This window comes from Euphorbia lathyris, chromosome 7 (genome assembly GCF_963576675.1).
Source record: "Euphorbia lathyris chromosome 7, ddEupLath1.1, whole genome shotgun sequence".
NCBI lineage: Eukaryota > Viridiplantae > Streptophyta > Magnoliopsida > Malpighiales > Euphorbiaceae > Euphorbia > Euphorbia lathyris.
The window spans coordinates 65,931,084-65,950,214 of record NC_088916.1 but is presented as its reverse complement, the minus strand read 5'-3'; the positions used below and the strand labels follow the sequence as shown (position 1 = coordinate 65,950,214).

The window sequence follows — 19,131 nt, the reverse complement described above, 5'->3', positions numbered from 1 at the left end:
TCATTACATTTAATCCTATCTGTATATATATAGGTGACAAAATAAGATAAATTGTTGCAGCAAAAGTAGTATGGAAATAGTAGTATATTAAAAAAAAGGAAAAGTTGGTGAGGCTTTAATTGGCAACACACCTTTTATATAAATTGGTGGCCTGATGTTGCGAATGTGACGTAAGCCTCCAACATCTTGCTATCGTCATCTCAATTCTCTTAAAGTACATCACTCACAATTAATTAAGTTAATAAATACAGATAATTTCACATCTTAATCAATAAAATAATGATATTATATGATTAATTAATTTTTTTTAAGCCTTAATACATCATTTGTTCTTTGAATTTGTCTACAAAATTTGATTGGTTCTCTGAACTTTCAAAGTGTCCTAATAACCCTCAACTTGCATAAAATGTCTAGTTAACTCTCTGAACTTGCATAAAATATAATCAATTGACCACTCAATTGCAAAAAAAAAAAATAAGTTAAATACGGAAAATGTATTTCAGTCATCTTAGAATGTTATTATATAATTCAAAAATAGATTAAAAATGAAGTTATTATTTGTTCAATTATAAAACTTGTCTTTTTTAATATTAGAATTGCATACCCCGATCTTAGTCGTTTTATTTTTTTTAAACGCGTGCAATAATTCTTACATATTTAACTTACTTTTTTGCAACCGATTGATAAATTCATTACATTTTACGCAAGTTCATGAGGCTAACTTAACATTTTATACAAGTTGAGGGAGCTATCAGGACAATTTAAAAATTTAGGGAACCAATCAAACTTTTTGGACAAGTTCAGAAGACAAATGATATATTAAAACCTGTTATTATCTAGTAGATGTTAGTTAAAAAAAATCAACTAAAAATAACTGTTTCAGAATTTTACTAAATATTTTCTATCTTTTATTTAAATTTAAAAAATACAAACGAGCATTTAGGTTATTTTTATTTTTGTATCAAAGAATAATAAGGTATCAAAATAATTTTAAAGTCCCTCATATAAAATACTACAATTTCAATTCTAATGTCTATTGAATAACATAATTAGAAATTGAGATAATAGGGAAAAAAATTTGAGATAATAAAAATATATTAACACCCTTTAACACATAGGCATCAAATTCTGAAGTGGGGGCTTTAATTTCTGATTCACGTGTAAAAGAGTTAACAAAATATATAGGCTTAGCTTAGTGCATCATTTTCCCGTTCAGCTTGTTGAAAAAGGTTAATTGGTTTCTGAATTTTCAAAATGTTTCGATAGCCTTCTCAATTTGTATAAAATGTTCAATTAGCACTTTAAATTTGTACAAAATATAATCAATTAATCATTCGATTGTAAAATACAAGTTAAATACGGAAAATATGTATTTCACGCGTCTTGAAATGTTATTACATTTTTCAAAAATAGATTTAAAATGAAGTTATTAGTTGCTCAACTATAAAACCTGTCATGTTATTACATAATTTAAAAATAGATTAAAAATGAAATTATTACTTGCTCAACTGTAAAACTTGTCTTTTTTAATATTAGAATCGCATACTCCGATCTTGGTCGTTTTACCTTTTTTAAGATATGTGTAATACATCTTTCGCATTTAAGTTACTTTTTTTTTGCAACCGAGTGATCAATTGATTATATTTTGCGCAAGTTTAAGTGACTAACTGAACATTTTATGCAAATTGAGAGAATTATCAGGACACTTTAAAAATTCAAAAGGCCAATCAAATTTTTTGAACAAATTCAGAAGACAACTAACATATTAAGAGCATCTCCAACAACCTCTTAAATTGGCTCTTAAATTAAAATTTGAGGAGGGAGAATAAAAAATGAACTCCAACAGTCTCTTAGTGGCTCCTCAAATCACTAAGAGCTTATTCATCCTCTCTATTAATAGAGAGCCTCTCTCCTCATACTATTGGTAAATATAACAACAAACAATAATTTAGTAATAAAATAATAAATAAGGAGTGAATATAAAGAGTATTGTTGGAGGTGATATATGTTAGTCACTTTTAAATCACTAAGAGTCAATTATTTATATTATTTTTGGAGAGCGTATTAAGAGTGACTTGAAGATGCTTTAAGTCTAATAACAGCAAACAACAAACAGTAACCTCAAGTAGTTATGTGAAATGTATAGAGCCGCCACAAACACTGGGCTAAAGAAAAAAAGACAGTAGTGAGGTCAGCAATGATTCCTATTAGCTTTTCCTAGATTTTACCAACTCATCATGCACATCAACATCTCCAATCTCCTCCATTTACTACTACTATATATACATATATATTCTTCCCCAATTGTAAAATCTTCAAATCACAATCTCTTCCAAAACCATATATTACGAATAAGCATAAACACTTTCACTCATCTCATCCCTGTTTAAAGCATCAATGGAAGAAGTGACTTCTTCTAGTAGTAGAATTCCTCCTCCTCCTGCAATTTGTGCTCCTCCATTTCAACTTTCTATTGCAAAATCACCCCTAATTTCAACTTTGAAAGAAGTGGGTAATTTTACAAGATTTGACCCTCAAGAACAAGAAGCATGGCTTCCTATTACTCAATCAAGAACTGGCAATGCTTATTATTCTGCATTTCATACTCTCAGCTCTGGTCTTGGAGCTCAATCCCTTCTTCTTCCCCTAGCTTTCCTCATTCTTGGCTGGTAATTATCTCTTTACCTATAATGAAATACTAACCGATAACAATTAGACTTATTTAGAATTATTTAATAGCTAGTGTTTATATTTATCGATATTACGTATTTTCAATTCTTGTTAAACAATATAATCATTCCAAAATCTTTATATATTGTAAATAATTTATTTAATTTTTTCTGATTTTGGGTGCAGGACTTGGGGACTGTTGTGTCTATCTATGATATTCATGTGGCAGCTTTACACTCTATGGTTGTTGATTCAGTTGCATGAATCAGACTCTGGGATGCGATACAGCAGATATCTCAAACTCTCTATGGCAGCTTTTGGTCAGTAATCTCAACTCAATTATAAAATATCATTTTGACTTTTTAATTTAGCATTTATATAAATTTCTACTGACACAACTACTTTATTTTAATTATAAAGTAGCTCCCAAAATCAAGTGTCAACGTTAAAATTTGACATTACTTGCGACTCATAAATATGAAAGTATAGAGGAAGGAAATTGACATATTTATAACCAAAAAAAAAAAAATGAAATTGACATATTTGTGGTAATTAATTACCTAAAAAATTATTAATTTTGGTGGTTGTGGTAGTTTTGGCTGGCTTGCCGGTTAAGGAGTTGCAATATGCCCACGTGTATCATATCATATCAGTTTGTTTCTTATACAGCTAGATTGATAGTAATACTATTTCGGAAGAAAATTCTCCCTTCTCATTTGAAAAAAAAAAAAGGATTCACATAAAATTTGACTTTTTTTTTGTGTAGAAAAACATGTACCACAACTGTAGATAGGCATGTGCAATATGGTCATTTCCACAGCCACCAAATTAGAAAAGCGGACATATTTTGTTTGAGAAATTATTAAAAAAAATAAGAGTATTTTTAAAATAATATAAACAATTACTTTTTTTTTTTTGAGTTCATATAAACAATTACTTTTAATAATTTGAAGATTATCTAAAACATATAATTTTAAAAAAAAAATACTTTTTATATTTACTCCTTATTTATTACTCCCTCCATTCCATTATATAGGTTATTCTAGCATTTTAGATTTTTCCTCAAATATAAGTCATTCTAGGATTCCAATAACTTCTAAAAGTATTTTATCATTAAAATTAGGGATATGATGCAAAAATACCCCTAATGTTTATAGTCATGAGCAATTTTACTCATAACGTTTAAAATGATGCAATTTTACCCCTAACATAAGCAATCAATACCAATTTTACTCATAACGTTGTCAAATTGAATCAATTCATAACACTCCCAAGAATTATTAGGAAGTTCCTGCTACTTTCTCTGTTACCAGCTTCTTCAAAAGCTTTAACCTTCAAACTCCAAATCACTAAATACACTATACAATACTCTTAATTTGTTCCTAATGCCTTCACTTACCACCAAAATTCCCAAAATACTATCTGCTTCGTGGTTCAGACACCAGTCGGCTTAATACAACAATTATGTTACAGTTTCTTCGGCAAATCATACATCTTCTTCAGGAACTTCACAACTGTTTCATCGCTCCGATAACATAAATTTCTGAAATTGATTCAATTTTGACAATCTATGGTAAAATTGCATTTGGCTCCCTACGTTAAGGGTAAAATTGCACCATTTTAGACGTTAGGGATAAAATTGCTCCTGATTGTAAACGATAGGGGTATTTTTGAACCTTATCCCTTAAAATTAATAGAGATAAAGTACAAAAATACCCATAACGTTTACTGGCTGGAGCAAAGTTACCCTTAACGTCTAAAATGATGTAATTTTACTCCTAATGTTAGCATCCAAAAACAATTTTATTCCTAATGGCAAGTTAGGTCAATTTCAAATAAAATGCACAATAACTTTATTTTTTTTACCAGATTAAAGTTGTACATATTTTTTAAAAAAATATTAAGAACTCAATTTTATATTTAGCACGTGGCTTCAAAAACATTTAAATGGGTTGAGGATATACGAATATCTTCCTGATATTTCACTATAAAAGTGGGCGAATTTGATTAATGACTCCACAATTTGATTGATAATTTCTTCATTTATCTTTCAAGTTAAAGAACTTGTTTATATTTCTTTATGTGTAATTCTTATCTCTTGAATCTGGATTTAGATTGAACTTTCTTCATCTTATTCTTCATCCTTATTCTTCGCAATTTCTTATTTCATCTTCTAATTCTAGTTATTCTAAAATCTTGAATCTTATTTAAACTCTAACTTCTCAATTAAATATTGGATTTTAATTAATTTATAAGACATATATGATGCCACATATTACACATAATTGGGTGGGTGAAATCTAAAAATGAGGTAGCAGCTCTAGTATTGAACAAATTTGTTTAAATAAATAAATATATATATATATATTTCAAAAAAAAAGTTAAATATAATATTATATTTTTAATAATTATAAGCATGCCACTGTATTTTTAATATTTACACATTTCTATTTTTTAGATTTTTTTATAAATCACTTCTCACATCGGAGGACTGAAATTGGTCTACTTATATGACAGGCAGACTAATATTGGTTTGCTTGTCATACATGTGTACTAATTGATTCTCCTGTGTGATAGGTGGACTGGTAAATCTCTTTTTCGACTTTTATAACCTATTTAAAATTAATATAAGTCATAATTTTGGTACATTTGAAATCAGGTGAAAAGCTAGGAAAAGTAGCAGCTCTATTTCCAACAATGTACTTATCAGGAGGAACATGTGTAACTCTCATTATGATAGGAGGTGGAACAATGAAAGTATTTTTCCAAATAGTGTGCGAAGAAAATTGTAAAATGAAGGCATTATCAACAATAGAGTGGTATGTGATATTCACATGCTCATCTATAATTCTAGCTCAACTTCCAAACTTGAATTCAATAGCTGGAGTTTCACTTGTTGGTGCAATCACAGCCGTTGGATATTGTTCTCTCATATGGATTTTGTCTATTCTTCAAGCTAGGCCATTGGATGTTTCCTATGATCCTCCGATGGAATACCCTAAAGATAATCATAGGGATTCATTTTTTAGTGTCCTCAATGCATTTGGAATTATAGCGTTTGCTTTTAGAGGCCATAATCTTGTGCTAGAAATTCAGGTAACTGCCTACTCTCTTTCTTCTTCTAAAGCCTCAATTTGCAATATTTCTAATATAGTTTCGGATCATACTAGTTTGGAACCGTTAAGATGTTGCCATGTCAATACTTATGATGGTGTGGTACCATTTTTGCGGTCTCAAACCAGTTTGATCTGAGAGTATTGTAGAAACTCTCCTCAATTTGGCGCTTTAATTTGGATTTGAAATTAAGTTGATCTGAGAGTAAAGTTCAGATATTAATTTAATCTATAACTTGACATTTTTAGTTACATTAGTCCATTGATGGGTGTCATTATTGATTTTTTTTTACACTAATATATGATGCTAAACACATGTCATACCTAAAATATATTTTTGGGCGTCATACATTCCTAGCGTTCAAAAAAATTCACTTTGAAAGGTCAATAATATCTGTAAGAGTCAGTTTAATATTGATGTGACCAACAGAACCTTTTACGGAAAAAGAAAAATGTTGTGAATTTTTTTTATAAGTATTTGATAAATACGTTGCAAAAGTTGAAAGTTAAGGCTATTTTTTACATTAAATTGAAAGTTAGATGTATTTTTAAAATTAAGTTAAAAGTTTAGGATAATTTATCCAGGAAAAAATTAATATCAACTTTTTTTATAAACTATGGAAGTACCAAAAGCTACACAAATGTAGTTAGAAAAACAAATTTGTATTTTACCAGACGCCAAGCTGAAAAAATTACTTTTAGAATCTAGAAAAGTAATAACAAAACGTGCACTAAATTTAAAAAGTTACTATTTGATAATTTTAAAAAATAATTGAGGGGAATAGACTTTTTTGACTAATTTGAAGGGGCTGCCTTTATTTTGAGATAAATTGATCCTGCAAGCCAAATTGAGTTTTTATTTTCTTAACAGATAAATGAATTTTTATAACATTTGGATGATATTTCTATATACTAATCTCTATGTCTAAACTATTGAAGGGAACCATGCCATCATCAGCAAAGCAACCTTCTCGGATACCCATGTGGAAAGGAGTAAAGTTTGCATATTTGATAATAGGAATGTGCTTATTCCCACTAGCAATTGCTGGATATTGGGCTTATGGAAACTTGGTACATAACATAACCACAAACACATCTTCTTTTTCTAAATTTTCTTGCACCTCAATTATAAAACATATCATTAAATTTCTAATATGTTTGAAAATTTTGATGACAGATACCAGAAAAGGGATCAGGGATGTTAAATGCACTATACAAATACCATGAACATGACACATCAAAAGTCTTACTTGGAATCACAAGCATACTTGTTATTATTAACTGCCTCACTTCATTTCAAATATATGCAATGCCAGTTTTTGACAATTTGGAGCTGAGATACACAAGCAAAATGAATAAGCCATGCCCGCAATGGCTACGATCAGGGATTCGGGTGTTTTTCGGATGTTTCGCGTTTTTTATATCGGTAGCATTGCCGTTTTTGCCGAGCTTGGCGGGGTTGATTGGAGGGATTGCATTACCAGTCACTTTAGCATATCCATGTTTCATGTGGATAATAATGAAGAAACCAAGTAAATATGGTGCAATGTGGTGTTTGAATTTGGTGTTGGGAGTATTGGGTATGGTGATGAGTGTTCTTATTGTAATTGCAGCTATATGGACTATTGTAACTATGGGCATAGAAATTCATTTTTTCAAGCCCAAGTAGGCAGCAGTTTATTAAAATCAGCCTGTTTCAGGCTCGGAACTGCTAAAAAAAACTGACAAATTTTTATATGCTCTTTGTAAAACAAAGTGACTAGTACATAGTGGCTCTTACCATCCTCAAGAAACTCTACTTCTTTTTCAGTTTTAGCATCAAAAATCTCTACAATGTGTGCAGATTCAATTGTCCCCGAGTATACTGTCGGATAAATATCTCGTACTAGACCAAAAAATTGGTTAGACCCTAAACATTAGAGATATCTCATTAACCCCTTATACTTGTTTAAAATTAAAATAAAGAATAAGGTGCAAAAATACCCAAAATGTTGACGGTCAAGAGCAATTTTACCCCTAACGTCTAAAGTTGTGCAACTTTATCTCCGACGTTGGCGACTAAGAACAAATTTTACCCCTAAATGGTTGCAAAACTTAGATTGTTCCATAAAATCAGGATTATAAGCAGCTGTTCTATTTTAACCAATGCATTTCCAATCAGGCAAGTTAGAACAATTAGCAAAACATTACCTAGTTGTAAGCATAAAAAGAAGCTACAGCATTCACAAATCAAAACCAACTTCTCTTTTTTTCTTAACTTCCTCAACAATGCATGTCAATAAAACTGAACTGTTTCATATTACATTGGTGAAAAAACCCATTCAAAGCGTCATTTCTCACTCAAATAGTAACTGCGTTTGGACATGGTTCATTGAAGCCGAAGTCCTGGCTACAAACATGTAGCATATTAAGAACGGAGATATCCCGACTTTGCGTTTTGACTCGGGTGATTACAACTCTCCACTTCAATCAGCATTCACCAAATTAATCACCATAAATCCTATGCCTTAGGCAACTTGATGCTAAGTGCTGCAATTACATGTTTCAATAAACAAGGGAGGGAGAATAGACCACTATAACATAACGGTCAAGATTCTCACAATTTACAAAACAACTCAGTGTCACTTCAGAAGAAGGTTCATTGTGTGTCTAGTTTTACATAGATAAAGGGAGAAGCATCCTCCGCTTCTTTTTTCTGGCCAATCTCACTTGCTTTGTAATTTTCATGCATAAAAGCAATAGCATTGTGATGCATACTAAAATAAAAGCCAGCTGGATATGCCTAAAATATAACGAAACGGCTGAAAATACCAGGAAAGCTAGAATTACAAGTTCCCATATAACAAATACCACCACATCCACCCTGCAAACATAAAAGAGAAAAGGCATCAATAGTCACATTCTTGTGTAATTTTTTCCTACAATCACTTAAAAATAAAATGCTTCATGACGGTGTTTAGGTGGTTAATGGGAGATTTTCATGTAAAGATCACATTCTTATACTATTTCTTCCTACAATATGAAAAGGGATTAAGTTTATCATGCAACCCTAAAGCTTGAGGCCTTCAAAGTTAAAAGTATAACGAGATATGAAAACATGTGTTCATTTGTTGTGTCATACCTCAAATTGCTAATCTAATTGACATCATGTATATGACAAGAATAGCCTTCCTTGCGCATCTTTTGAGCCTTGAACAACTCCATGAATTATTTTTGTCCGTGATTTATTGGCAAAAAGCATCCTGAGGCTCTTGATCATTCCAATATTGGTGGATTAAGCTCTTGATCTTTTATTTCAACATACCAGACTCTTGATCGTTTATTTTTGGTCAATTTAAGCCCTTGATTGCCTAATTAGTTAGTTTGTGAATATTCAATTTAGTTAAAAGAGCGCTACTCATTTCATCTGAGTCTGAAATTATACGTTTTATAGTTTCAAAATAAGAGGTTTTTTTACAATTTCTTTATAGATAAATCAAACATAAAAAAAAAAAAAAAATTTGAAGTTGAACAGTTAAAAATGCAAACTTGGAATGCAAATGAAAATAATAACTCTTTATTAACCGAGTTTTATGTTCAAAGTAGATTTTTCTAGTCATCAAGGGCTTAATGTGACTAAAAATAAAAGATTAAGGGCTCAATGTATTAAATAAAAGATCGGGGACTCAATCCACCAAAATCAGAATGATTAAGGGCATTAGGATGCTTTTTGCCTATTTTATTCAGTTGTTTCATATGGGCAACGATGACACTATTGAAAAACTCAGCTCACATAGTTTTCTGTGGAAACTAATGAAATTTATAAAATAACATTAAGAAGCATTTTACAACCTCCCATTTCTTATCTCTCTACATCATATACACAGCACATCAAGAAAAAAAATACATAATCATAAAATCCTAAGGAAATTTAATTTCATGACCTTAAGACAGAAAGAAATAATATTAAGGGAACCAACCACTAAAGGATATATGAAGATATCAAAATCAGAATAATCCCACCTAAAAGATTAATAGTCTAAAACAAAATTAACTAGCCAGTGTGCAAGGTTGCCTTGCCATTACTCCCCTTGCATATGACTTAACCTTTTTTCCACGTTGTACAGCAGCAAATAAATTAGTAGCTATTACTGTCCACACTGTGCTTTGAAGTTTGAAAGTCAAATGGGGAAACAAATTAAATTACCAGAAACACTGGCCCTGAGAAACAGTCCATTATAAATGCATATTTTTTAGATCAACATCAACCCTCTTAGTGTAAGGCATATAGAGCAACAACAGTTGGTATTCATTGTTCAATTCTGATTGAGTTTTCAAGTTTACTTGCAATTGCATATGAATTCCTTTTTCACCTATAATAACCATGTTTCTTTGTCATGGAATAAGATTCAATAATGTTCCAAACCAGTTACAGAAGGAAAAAGAAAGGTATCAATTTGCCTAACCAAACAGAAAATCAAGAAAAGTATCAATTTGCCTAACCAAACAGACCTGACCAGTGGGGGAAAAAGAAACTGAGCTAATCGACTCCCAAACCTCAAAGCTTTTAAGTTTTGATTACGATTTTTTAGCACAAAATAACGAATCAGACATTTCAAAATTAAAAAATTCCCCTCAACAATTCAAAGCCCTAACTGATCTACGAAAATTGAAGCTACAATTAGTTGGCAAGCATACCATCGGAGCATAGAGATCCCGCAATCATGAGAATATCAAATTAAACAAATCAAATATTAAAAACTGGGAACAGGGTTAATTAGGGCACCTTGAAGAAGTTAGATTAGTTGTGGAAGAAAAGAAGGAGACGGAGGCCCAATCATGTTTAGATCGAATTTGATACTCCCTCAACTGATCTGCCAGATTCGATCGCGTTATCATCTCTAACCAGTTTCAATTTCTCTCCTCCTTTCTTGTGCTGAATGTATTCTTCAATCTTGCTATGTGAAGAGCTCAAGCGGACATCATTTCGAAGGAATTACAGAGAAAATAGAGGATTTAAAAAATTTGCGAAAATAGAAACAAATCTCTTAATACAAATATAATATGAGATTATGAATAAGAATAATCTGTTTGCTTTATCAAGGTTCGTGCGTTGCGATGCGTCGTGGACCCTTTTCTCCGCTTTCAGACTCCCTCCCACCCCTGCGGGAACCTTACAATTTTGGGCTCGAAAACGAAATCACCCGATCTTTTGTGATTTTTGTGGATTTAAATTCTTAGCGTTGGGCTAGCTTTTCGTCGGGCTTCCATCAACATTGTGTGGCTGAACTTCAGGCCTACTCTCATATTCTCCCAATCTGGGTTTCAGACTTTTAGTTCAATCCACTTTTTAGTTTTTATACGAAGACAATCATTAGATAATAAAAACTAGTATTGTGCCCGGCCGGTGGATAATTTTTTTTTACAATATTTTAATATTTTTAAAATTTTATATCATTTACATGTGATATTAATATTTTGTTATAAAATAATTTAAATTTACAGATTGTAAATAAATTAACATATATTTATAATTGTTTGATAGTATGTTTTGGAAGTTGTTGAAGTCGTAATGTATTGGTCATGTTGACATGTTTGTAAAGATCATTCCTTTCTGTTTTTATATAATACTTTTTCTATATAATCTTGCAATTTTAAAATATTTACTACACTTTGTGGCGATGTTTTTTCAATCAAATTCTAGCTCTCCTCAAAATTCTTTTTCTCGTTCTTTCAAAAATCTTTGATAAATCCATGAATTTGAATAAGCATGTCTTTCTTTTTTTAATTTTATTTGGTTTATATAGTAGTTTTGAGGTTTAAATATTGTGTTAATTATTACAACAAAAAATTAAATGTGTTATACTTTTTTTTGTTCTATTGGTTTTAATGTTATTTATTAAAGTTAAATGGATTGAATTTGAATAGATCCTTACATATTTTTTATCGTTATATAATTTGTTTTCGTTGCTATATTTTGTAAGTTATTTTATTATATCTATTAAATATAAATATAATTTTTTTTTCAATTACGTTGGTTTCCTAGGCTAAACCCAGGCTAACTTCTTGTGGTGTTTTGTTTTTTCCCTCTTTTCCCTACCAAAAAAAAGAATGGAATTTGAATGGATCTTACATATTTTTTTTTATCAATGTTTTATAAAAAAATTTCAGTTACATTAGTTTTAATGCTATTTATTAAAGTTAAATAAAGAGAATTTGAATGGTCCTTACATATTTTTTATCGTTATACAATTTTTTTCGTTGTGATATTTTATAAGTTATTTATTTTATCTATTAAATATAAATATAATTTTTTTTCAGTAATATTTGTTTTAATGTTATTTATTAAAATTAAATAAATGAGATTTGAATGGGTCCTTACATATTATTTTTTTTCGTTGGGATATTTTATAAGTTATTTTATTATATCTATTAGATTAAATATAATTTTTATAATTTTTTTATTACTATTTTGACAATTAATAAAAAAGGCCTCTAAAACTCTCCTAATTAATTTCTCCATGCTTCCACTATTTGAATGGGTCCTTACATATTATTTTTTTTCGTTGGGATCGCTTGGCAGCTGCTGGGCATGGGGGGATGTTAGGTGTTTCTACCCTTTCCGTTCCTCCTTCTTTTCTGTTACCTTCTCTTCTTGAGGATAGGATTGGGGTCAGTCTTCCTAGACTGATCCCGGGTTAGGTTTTTGTTTGTTTGTTTTTTTTCTTCCCTTCTTACCAAAAAAATATATATATATATAATAATATAGATATAGATATAAAATCTATCACTAAAAATGACAAATAAACTTAGAATGGTAATCGTGACAAAACATGATTTATAATTGAAATAAATTTTATTATAAGTATAATGTTTTCATACCTCTTTAATTTTTTTTTTTAATATGTCTCCAACTTCAATAAACAAGTATTGTGTGAAATTTTATATCTGTTCGTACCAAAAATGCATAAAAATAAAAAATTCAATCCAAATGAGTTAGATAAACCCAAATTAAAAAAAATGAGTAGACTTCATCAGGTTCTGAATTTGGAAAATTAATCTAAATCCAATTAAACATAACAATTGAATTCATATAAAGCCGAAAATTCATATTTTAGTTAGAGTTAACAATCGAAACTATTACACCTAGCAACTTATACTAAAAAAGAATGAAAACATACAAATATTTATTTAGTCATTTTGAAAAAAAAGACAAATAAAAAAGAAAACATAGATAAGGCAGTAGGATGTGTGGAATAACATAATTGAGAAAAAAAATAGCTACTATACATGAAAAAAATCGAATAATTACCTTCGGAAACATAACGATTCTCTGTAGTTTCTGACACATTTGCTTTTCCCGATTTCAGATGTCTATGCCTCTTCTATTTCCATCTGATTTCTTCAATTGGAGATATCAAAGTCTAAATTCTCTCAATTCTAGAAAAAAAATTCTATTAATACAGTTTATCAAAGGAACCCGCTCTTAAATAAATCTGAATCTCTTAATGAAGTAAGAAATTTTTTTATAAAACTATATCATTTGAAGTAAGAACAAAATTATAAAATTAAGAATGAAACTAATACATAATTAAAATTAAAGGAGGTCTTTGATTTTCGGTGGCCAATGAATATAATGATGGAATATTATATATCATGCTTTATATATAAGTTTATTTGTGACTTTTGGATTTCTTTCACTTAGTGTTTTTTCATCTTCTTGTAACTCATACTTTGTTTTATTACTTTAATTAATGGACTAATAATTGACAATAAATAATGTGTTTATATAGTACTTATGATATAGAGATAATAAAAGTTCATTAACTCATTTATTCTTTTTTCAAAAAAAAAAAAGAAAAAAACTCATTTATTTTTTTGCTCATACAATGCCAACTAAGCCAAAAAACCTCTAAAACACTTCTTGTAAATTCTCTCTGCTTCCGCTATTATATATAGTATAGATATGGGTAAAATGCATATTAATCCATTCCTTTTTTATTGATTAAGCCTTAATCTTTTAAACAGATATATTAAACACTTGATCAATTATTTTCTAACACATTAAGACGTTTGATCTTTTAAATATATATACTAAGCCTTTGATCTTTTAAATGTATATACTAAGTCATTGATGAATTATTATTTTTAACATATTAAGCTCCTATTTGATGCACCGGTTATGTAAATAATTCAAACATCTTTTAGCATGCATGAAATTGTCAAGATATCAGTTATCAATGTTATGGTTGTTTTGTTGATGATTTATGCACGCTTTCTCAACATGAGTTATCAATGATCGAGATTGGGGGCGGAATGGTTTTAATCAAATCTCTCATATACTCGTAATACTATGCTCTTGGATTTGAATAGGTTTATTTGGCATTTGGTCCGACCTAACCTAAGTCCATTCAAGACCGTATATAAAATAGGTTGGGTTTGGAATTTATCTCAAAAGTCTGAATGTAGTCGGATTCGGTCCGCTCTTATCACTACAAAAAAAAGGGTCTATTACGACACTTTTTTAACGACGCTTTTAACATGTGTCTCCATATTTTAAAATTTAGCCACACTTTTATATTTGTGTCGGGTTGTATTGTCACTAACAACACTTTTTAGTATACGTTGGCATTTTTATTAAAAGTAACTACGCTTTGAAAAAAAGCATCGGCATTTTTTTAAAATTAAAGACAGTTTAGGTTTTGTATCGTAAAAAAACGTCTCAATATTTTCTTATTTAAATATAGTTTTATTTTTTATCCCGTATTTAATATTCAACGACACTTTTTAACTTGTGTTGCCTTGTATAATCATTTAATGACGCTTTTAATTCTTGTGATGAAATTTGTAAAAATTTAACTACACATTTGGAAAAAAAAAACGTTGGTATTTTTTAAAGCTAAAATGAGTGAAATATTCTGTGGATTAAAAAAGTTTTAAGGTAGTTTTTTTTTTTAAATTTCAAGACCCTTTTTAGTTGTATTTCTATATTAAAAAACCCAACCACATTTTCTATTTGTGTGAGGATTTATACTCACTCAATGATACTTTATAAATTTTAAAATTTTTAATTTCAGATTTGAATAAAAACATCGCACTTTTTTCTAAAGGTAAATTAAATTTTGTGTCTATAGAAATTTCCCAAAATTTTAAATTTGAAGAAATTTGTAGGTTTTGTGCCATCTTATAGGTTGCTAATTTTTTTAGCGCTTTATATTCCCACCAAAAACTACTGAAAATTGAAAAAAGAAAAAAAAGTGCAGAGTCTGCCTCTATTAACCATGTAAACCGCCACATCTCTCTCGTTGTTAAGAATTCCTCTTACGTCTATTTGGTGATAGTCCTTGTTGAAGCAATCGATTGCGCAAAGGACTCGAAATTAGGGATTGCTCGGCATTTTTGAATTGTCTAATTTGTTTTGCTAGGCAGGATTTTGGTGATTTTCCTGGGCAAAATTTGGGCGATTTCGGATTGTCTAATTCCTCCTGACTTCATTCCACCGCCTCTCACTCATCTTCTATTTCTTCTAATCGGAGGTATTATTCTAGGGTTTTTTTTTTCCTGCGCCAGTTCGTTTCTGTTTTACGTTCCCATTATTGGATTATCTAATTTGCTTTGCTAAACGCAAATTAAGTGATAGTTTTAAGAAGTCCAGCAATACTCAAGGTAGGAAATAGGTTGTGAACATATAAGCTCTGAATTTCTCTGATCCTTCCAACTTTTCTGCGGCTGCTGCTACCCCACTTGCCATATGTGCCTTGTTGAGGTCAAGAAGTCGACTAAGCCTGTTGCGTCTTGTGTTATGCTTGCTCTTCCTAGTCAGGGTTCTCCATTTATGATTTAATTCATTTTATAGTTGATTGTTTAGATTATGTATTTGTATTGGGATTTCGAATATCCAGTACATATTGTTATTTGTACCGTTTTAAGAACTGACTTGAGTCTCTCCCTATGTGTGTATTTGGGACGTGTTAGTTGTGCTTTTTTCTTAGTGCATTTTCATGTCTCAGGTTTTGATGTTGTACACTTCCAAATCTTTGGGTCAATTGGGATTTACTAGTCACTTGAGCTCAGTGGAACAACATAGTTCAACCTTTTCATCAATTCAGATTGGTCTTGTGGTATAGTTCATATGTACTATTGGTAACATTCAAAAAATTTCTCTGCTTTTTCTTAATGCATGATTATTTTCTTATGTTAAAAAGCCTTTGATGCAGGTTAGTGGATCTCTAGATGGATCTCTTTTTGATTCTCTCTTTGTCTATCCAATTGCTGATTTTCTAGATATTTCCTATTAGGATCACCATAATGCTTAAAACTCTGGAATTTCTTACCAAATATTCTTTCCTAATTATTTGAATTTGTATATCAAGGAAGGAGGTTGGAACTTATTATAGTAGCTTTTCTATATTTTTTAGGTGGTTCAGTAACTACTTTTGCTTTAGATCTTGGTGTTCTTTTAGTTGGACGTCTTATATATGGTCTGGGCATTGGCTTGTTTACCTTCTTAAACTTAATATGCATTGTGTTCGGTGGAGTTTGAGGGCCAGTTCCTGAAAATTGGTATTTTTTGATTGAATTTATACTTGTGTTTAATCACTGCATAGGTTATATGGTAGGTGTTTTCACAGCTCTAAATGATTAGTTTAAAATTGAGTGGAACTTATTTTCTGAATTAATTTGAACTTGTGTTTTTATTCATTGTATAGGTTATATGTGGTCTTTATTCTCTTAGCTTAGGTTATTATTATTCGTCAAAGGACATGAAGCATTCGTGTGAATATATCAAATCCCTTTTAAAAGCAAAATCCTTATAAGGAAAAGATGAAGGCATACAACTCATCCTTTTGTTCATAAAGTGCTCGTTCTTGATTATAGAACTTGTGACTTTCAGTTGTAGTCATGAAATGCTTGAGGCAGTATCTCCTGTGTATTAAATTTCTCTGATATGTTAAGTATGTGTATCTACATGGATCATTTTCATACGGAGTAGTGAGTACGCTGTAGTTATTTATACTAGAGGCTGTGAACTGCTGTAGATGAACTCAACATGGGTAATGTTCTTGAAGAGAATGATGTTATATGTGTAAGTCCACTACTATGTTCTTTCTTTATTTATCTATGCCTTTTTCTTTGACAATCTCAAATGCCTAAAGTAAGATATCCATATGAATTTTCTGCTTACAGGCCGAAGTTCGTAATTTTCAGAATGATGGCAGTTTACAACTACAAGCAAGAAGTCATGACTATGGAAAAGTTTGATATACTAAGTAATTTCCCATTTTGTTCTCTTTTCCCATGATTACACTCTTCTTGGATTCATGTATAACGTGTGTGCATACATTTAAGAAGTGAAAACAGAAGAATTATATAATGCTATACATCCAGAAAGAAAGATGAAGTTGAAAGATGGTTGGTGGTCAGTCATTTCTTTGTCTGCAGTTTGTCTACTTAATTTTCCTCTACTTTGGTTGAACAATGAGAACCTTAATATTGGTGTTACTAGCAATCTTACAACTTGTCAATCTCTCTGTATTGCTCACTGAAAAATTGTAAGTAGAAGAAGATGGCCAATGAGCAAAGGTTCTCTACCTTAGTTAAGATGAAAAAGGAGGCGGGAAAAGGTAGTGTTGTATGTTATATTTTGGTGACTGTAGCATGCATGCATACTATTTTTCCTTGAAGATCTTTCTACATAATTGTGTAACTTGCCTTGTTAATTATATCTTTATTTTTTTTTCATTGATTGTCAGTTGTACACAATCTTTCTTTTAAGTTTAATTTGGCTGAAACCGTATCATTGTAATGCAGTTTATGAACGAAGTCCTTTATCTTGTAGAAGTTGCTAGGATTATAATGGATTAGGATATTTCCAAACTTTCCATGTCAAGTTAATTTGAGGTCCCTGAGGTTTGTATTGGTTTCATCCTAATTATTGGGGTGCTGATGGTTCAATTTTCCGATAGCTTGCACTCATTAATGTTATGGAGTATCTTTGAGATTATTTCAATTGATATTTTTTCTTAGCATTTAACATGTTTTCTATTCCCAAATTTGACTCACTATGTAGTTTAGCTTTTCTTTTTTTGGTGATTTTCTTATTTTATTGTCCTTCAGGATGCAGAGGGTGTGCCTGTTGCAAATATTGGTAGCTAGCTATATGGGTGGTCTAGACCTATGGCAAAATGCGACCAATCTTATGATGACTTTGATCCACAATCTATGCATGCTAAGTTACTAGAGGTTGTAAGTATATCTGGGACATGGCACCATGGGAAGCTTCATGTAAATTACTTTGAAAAGTACTATTAAGCATGTCGTGTAAGTGTATTAATTCAACTGCAGCTTTCAGTGTTCCTGAAATACTTTTTGAGAATAGTAGAAATTTCCAAATTTTCCTACAACCATACTTCATGTGTTTTTATTAGAACTTTGTTTGTTTATGATGAGTATATTTTTGGATTTGTAATTATTAATAATAGTTTAGTTTATATTAATTATAGAGCTTTCATTCAATCCGTTTTTTTAAGTAAGTTACCAATTATAGAAAATCTGACAAAAAATTCATCTGAAAAGAGTTATTTGCATCGCGTGTTTGTCCAATGCAAGTTATTTGTGTTGTGAGCTTTTGCATTGTTTCAAAACACTTATTTAAAAAAATGTCGTTATACTAAGGACATAAAAATATGCAAACGCTGCGATTTAGAGATTTTGGCTGCAAAATGTCATCTCATTTGGGACCTAATATATTTATATGTAGCTAAATGTAGACATTTTTCAATTAAATGTCGTTAATTTGGAGACGCTAGTAAATTGAAGTGTCGCGGTATTCAGACGCTAACAATATTTTTTGAAACGAAATAACTACGTAACAAAAATTATGTGTCGTTCGTTTTGCGACGCTTTATTAAAACGTAGTGAAAATTTCAGAAAATGAAATTAAATAATAAAAAAAATCACGATGCTAAAAATGTAAGCGTTGGTAACATGACAACGCTCGTATGCAATATGTCGTCAGATTGAATTTACCCACACAAGGTTTTATGCGTCGTTAAAATTAACGACACGCGATTTAATGACGCATGTGACGACGCTTTGAAAAGCGTGGGTAAGTGTTTAGGGACGCCGAAAAGCGTCGTTAAACCTTAAATTTTAACGTCGTAATAGACCCTCTTGTTGTAGTGTATGTATTATATATTTAATAACTAACATTGAAGTTAAAGAATTAGTAACGTTTCTTTCTATTTCTTGAACAAAAATGTCTTTGATAGTTTTCTAATTGTCATGCATATCCCATTAACTTATCCATCACTGGAAAATAACGGAAAAAAAAAAACAAATATTTCTAACATAAGGTTGATTTGAGAAC

General features: G+C 30.4%; 2 protein-coding genes and 1 long non-coding RNA gene across 6 annotated transcripts; 2 read left to right on the top strand and 1 right to left on the bottom strand.

Annotated features, from left to right (window-relative positions):
• The first annotated feature begins 2,325 nt into the window (after nt 1-2,325).
• Nucleotides 2,326-7,592, top strand: LOC136234834 (lysine histidine transporter-like 8). The gene is made up of 5 exons (XM_066024318.1): nt 2,326-2,669; nt 2,857-2,990; nt 5,330-5,766; nt 6,723-6,854; nt 6,961-7,592. The coding sequence occupies exons 1-5, from the start codon at nt 2,398-2,400 to the stop codon at nt 7,450-7,452; spliced, it is 1,467 nt and encodes a 488-aa protein (XP_065880390.1). The 5' UTR covers nt 2,326-2,397; the 3' UTR covers nt 7,453-7,592.
• A 418-nt stretch (nt 7,593-8,010) lies between these two features.
• On the bottom strand, nt 8,011-10,957 carry LOC136201460 (uncharacterized). The gene is made up of 2 exons (XM_065992124.1): nt 10,549-10,957; nt 8,011-8,646 (listed from the first exon to the last, which is right to left on the bottom strand). The coding sequence occupies exons 1-2, from the start codon at nt 10,659-10,661 to the stop codon at nt 8,439-8,441; spliced, it is 321 nt and encodes a 106-aa protein (XP_065848196.1). The 5' UTR covers nt 10,662-10,957; the 3' UTR covers nt 8,011-8,438.
• Nucleotides 10,958-14,940: 3,983 nt separating this feature from the next.
• Nucleotides 14,941-18,199, top strand: LOC136234688 (uncharacterized). 4 transcript variants are annotated; one of them, XR_010691437.1, is made up of 5 exons: nt 14,941-15,298; nt 15,773-15,883; nt 15,980-16,848; nt 16,950-17,032; nt 17,880-18,199. It is a non-coding gene; the product is annotated as an uncharacterized lncRNA (long non-coding RNA). The 4 variants fall into 4 exon arrangements; XR_010691440.1 differs by having other exon boundaries at nt 14,944-15,298; nt 16,498-16,848; nt 17,880-18,197; XR_010691439.1 differs by having other exon boundaries at nt 14,944-15,298; nt 16,472-16,848; nt 17,880-18,197.
• The last annotated feature ends 932 nt before the right edge of the window (nt 18,200-19,131 follow it).

Excerpts from the sequence above, each read along its gene's own strand:
- LOC136234834 (XM_066024318.1), top strand. The coding sequence starts at position 2,398 with ATGGAAGAAGTGACTTCTTCTAGTAGTAGAATTCCTCCTCCTCCTGCA. Across the intron at positions 5,767-6,722 it reads ATCTTGTGCTAGAAATTCAG|GGAACCATGCCATCATCAGC; the intron begins GTAACTGCCTAC and ends AAACTATTGAAG. Across the intron at positions 6,855-6,960 it reads ATTGGGCTTATGGAAACTTG|ATACCAGAAAAGGGATCAGG; the intron begins GTACATAACATA and ends TTTTGATGACAG.
- LOC136201460 (XM_065992124.1), bottom strand. The coding sequence starts at position 10,661 with ATGATAACGCGATCGAATCTGGCAGATCAGTTGAGGGAGTATCAAATT. Across the intron at positions 8,647-10,548 it reads ACTAATCTAACTTCTTCAAG|GGTGGATGTGGTGGTATTTG; the intron begins GTGCCCTAATTA and ends TTATGTTTGCAG.